We start from the raw sequence: 2,756 nt of genomic DNA, 5'->3' as shown, positions 1-2,756 counted from the left end.
GTTAGCCAGGATGGTCTCGATCTCCTGACCTCGTGATCTGCCCGTCTCGGCCTCCCAAAGTGCTGGGATTACAGGCTTGAGCCACCACGCCCGGCTAATATTTTATATTTATACAAATTATGTTTGATCCTTTGCTGACCTCCATATTATTTTTTGACCATATATTAGAAATTTCCAGATTTTTTTAAAGTCAAATTCTGCCTTCTCTAATGGATAACCTGTTTTAAGACTGCTTCTGTTTATTTCTGACAATTGGAGACAGGCACTATATCAAAGTTTTTCCTTTTTCCTTAGAGTCTTAGGATTCCAAGGGGCAGCTGGTATAGGAGATGAGGAGTGGAGATAATAAGCCAAGTAGATACAGTGCTAGCCTTCCTAATCAAACAGAGCATGCATTTGTATTTTATTTTACACATTAAACTTCTGAGAGTTAATTTGAAAAAATAGTGCAGGGGCTTAAAAATAGTTTTTGAAAACCACCAAACTGTTTATAATCTCCTATAGACCTTCCAGTTCCACAAACATACCTTAACTGTAGTGGTTTAAAAATATACAGAAAGAAGAAAGAGAGATTTGAAGATAAAACAATTAAGAAAAAATATACAAAGATGTTTTGAACAACATACCAATTAGCTTTTCCTCCATTGGTTATCCACATCTTCTGACCATTAATAATATACTCATCTCCTTTCTTTTCTGCTTTGGTCTTTATACCAGCTACATCAGAGCCTGCTCCAGGTTCTGTTACACAATAAGCCTTGAATATATAAAAACAAGAGAAATGAAATTAAATGTTAGTGATTAAATTTTGAATGTTTGGAAACAGGATTGTTTTATTTTTTTAAGCTGTATTTTAAATATTTTTAAATATCTAAACTTAAAATGTTCTTAGAAAATCAAATAAACCACTCAAATGTCAAAACTTTTCTGTTTTGTTTGTAAGAGGCAGGGTCTCGCTCTGTTGCCCAGGCTGGAACACAGAGGCTCAATGCAGTCTCAGCTTCCTGGACTCAGGAAATTCTCCTGCCTCAGCCTCCTGTGTATAATAGCTGGGACTGCAGGCACACACCACCATGCCTGGCTAATTTTAAATTTTTTGTAGAGATGTAGTCTCACTATATTGCCTGGGCTGGTCTCAACTTCCTGGGCTCAAGCAATCCTCCGTGTCAGCCTCCCAAAATGATGGGACTACAGGCACAAGTCACAGTGCCTGGCCTAAAAATATTTAATATATAATTAAAATTAGGCATAGGTATATCAACAAATCATATATTTAACAAAAAAGTGAAAATGTTAGACAGATTCAAACAAGTTAATTAAATTCAATTTCACATGTATTCATTCATGCAAACATTTACTGAATATCTACTATGTACCATGATATAAACTAGCATATGGGGAAACCAGAGGTAAACGACATTCAGTCCTAGAGATTTTCACAATGTAACAGTGGAGATAAATAACTATACTGCAACTCTATGTGTGAAAGTCACAGACAAGGGGCTTGAGAAACTAGCTTCCCAGGGGAGAGGATGTTTAAATTAAGTCTCAAAAAGGAAAATGGCTTCTTTGGGAGGAGGGATAAAGAGGAGGAATATGCACTCCAGGTACAAGTAATGGGATATGCTATGATACTAAGATAAGAAACAGAGTTACCCAGTGTTTGTAATGCTGAAAGTACCAGAGCTCCACAGTATGTAAATTCTGTGCATGTAAGGGAATGGTAAAACATGAGTCTGGAAAGAAAGGAATGAAATGGTTGACGAGAATCTTTTATATCACATTAGAAATTTAAAATTTTATCTGAGGGGAGCCTCTTAAGGCTCTTAAACAGAGGAGTGACAAGACATAAGCAGTAATGGATAAAAGCGGGTGGTAGAAGGCAAGTGTTAGTGCAAGTTAATTCAAGAGTGGCAGGTACTGTGGATACTAAAGAAACAAGTTCCTTGCCCTTAAGGTACTTACAGTCCAAAGAAGAAAGAAATTGGGCCAAGCATAGTGGCCCCTGCCTGTAATCCCAGCATTCTGTGAGGCTGAGATGGGAGGATCACTTGAGACCAGGAGTTGAAGACCAGCCTGATCAACATAGCAAGAACCCATGTCGATTTACTTTTTAAAAATATACAACAAAAAAGAAACTATAAACATTTTATTTTAATTCAAAATAGTAAGTGTATATAGGGGCATTGTAAATGATTACTTAAGGCCAGGCATGGTGGGTCAGGCTTCAGGCTTGTAATTCCAGCACTTTGGGAGGCTGAGGCAGGTGGATCACTTGAGGTCAGGAGTTCAAGACCAGCCTGGCCAACATGGTAAAACCCTGTCTCCACTAAAAATACAAAACCTTAGCTAGGTGTGGTGGTGGGTGCCTGGCTAATCCCAGCTTCTTGGGAGGCTGAGGAAGAAGAATTACTTGAACCTGGGAGGTGAGCCGAGGTAGTACCACTGCACTCCAGCCTACGTGACAGAGCGAGACTCCATTTCAGAAAAAATAAATAAATACATAAATTAATTAATTAATTAATAATAATAATAACTACACTCGGCTGGGCGCGGTGGCTCACACTTGTAATCCTAGCACTTTCGGAGGCCAAGGTGGGCAGATCACAAGGTCAGGAGATACAGACCATCCTGGCTAACACAGTGAAATCTCATCTCTACTAAAATTACAAAAAATTAGCCAGGCAAGGTGACACGCACCTGTAGTCCCAGCTACTTGGGAGGCTGAGGCAGGAGAATCGCTTGAACCCAGGAGG

At 39.0% G+C, this 2,756-nt stretch overlaps 1 protein-coding gene across 5 annotated transcripts in view; it reads right to left on the bottom strand.

The window, feature by feature from the left end:
• The window catches only part of ACADM (acyl-CoA dehydrogenase, C-4 to C-12 straight chain), a 49,976-nt gene that overhangs the window by 28,515 nt on the left and 18,705 nt on the right, over positions 1-2,756 (bottom strand). For all 5 annotated transcript variants that reach the window (XM_011936937.1, XM_011936936.1, XM_011936938.1 and 2 more), the window contains one exon: positions 627-757. In XM_011936937.1, the coding sequence (XP_011792327.1) occupies positions 627-757 (131 nt within the window). The remainder of the gene's footprint in view (positions 1-626; positions 758-2,756) is intronic.

Source organism: Colobus angolensis, unplaced genomic scaffold (assembly GCF_000951035.1).
Source record: "Colobus angolensis palliatus isolate OR3802 unplaced genomic scaffold, Cang.pa_1.0 Scaffold158, whole genome shotgun sequence".
NCBI classification, from domain to species: domain Eukaryota; kingdom Metazoa; phylum Chordata; class Mammalia; order Primates; family Cercopithecidae; genus Colobus; species Colobus angolensis.
Note: the sequence above shows the minus strand (reverse complement) of the source record. Positions and strands in the feature narration are given on the sequence as shown.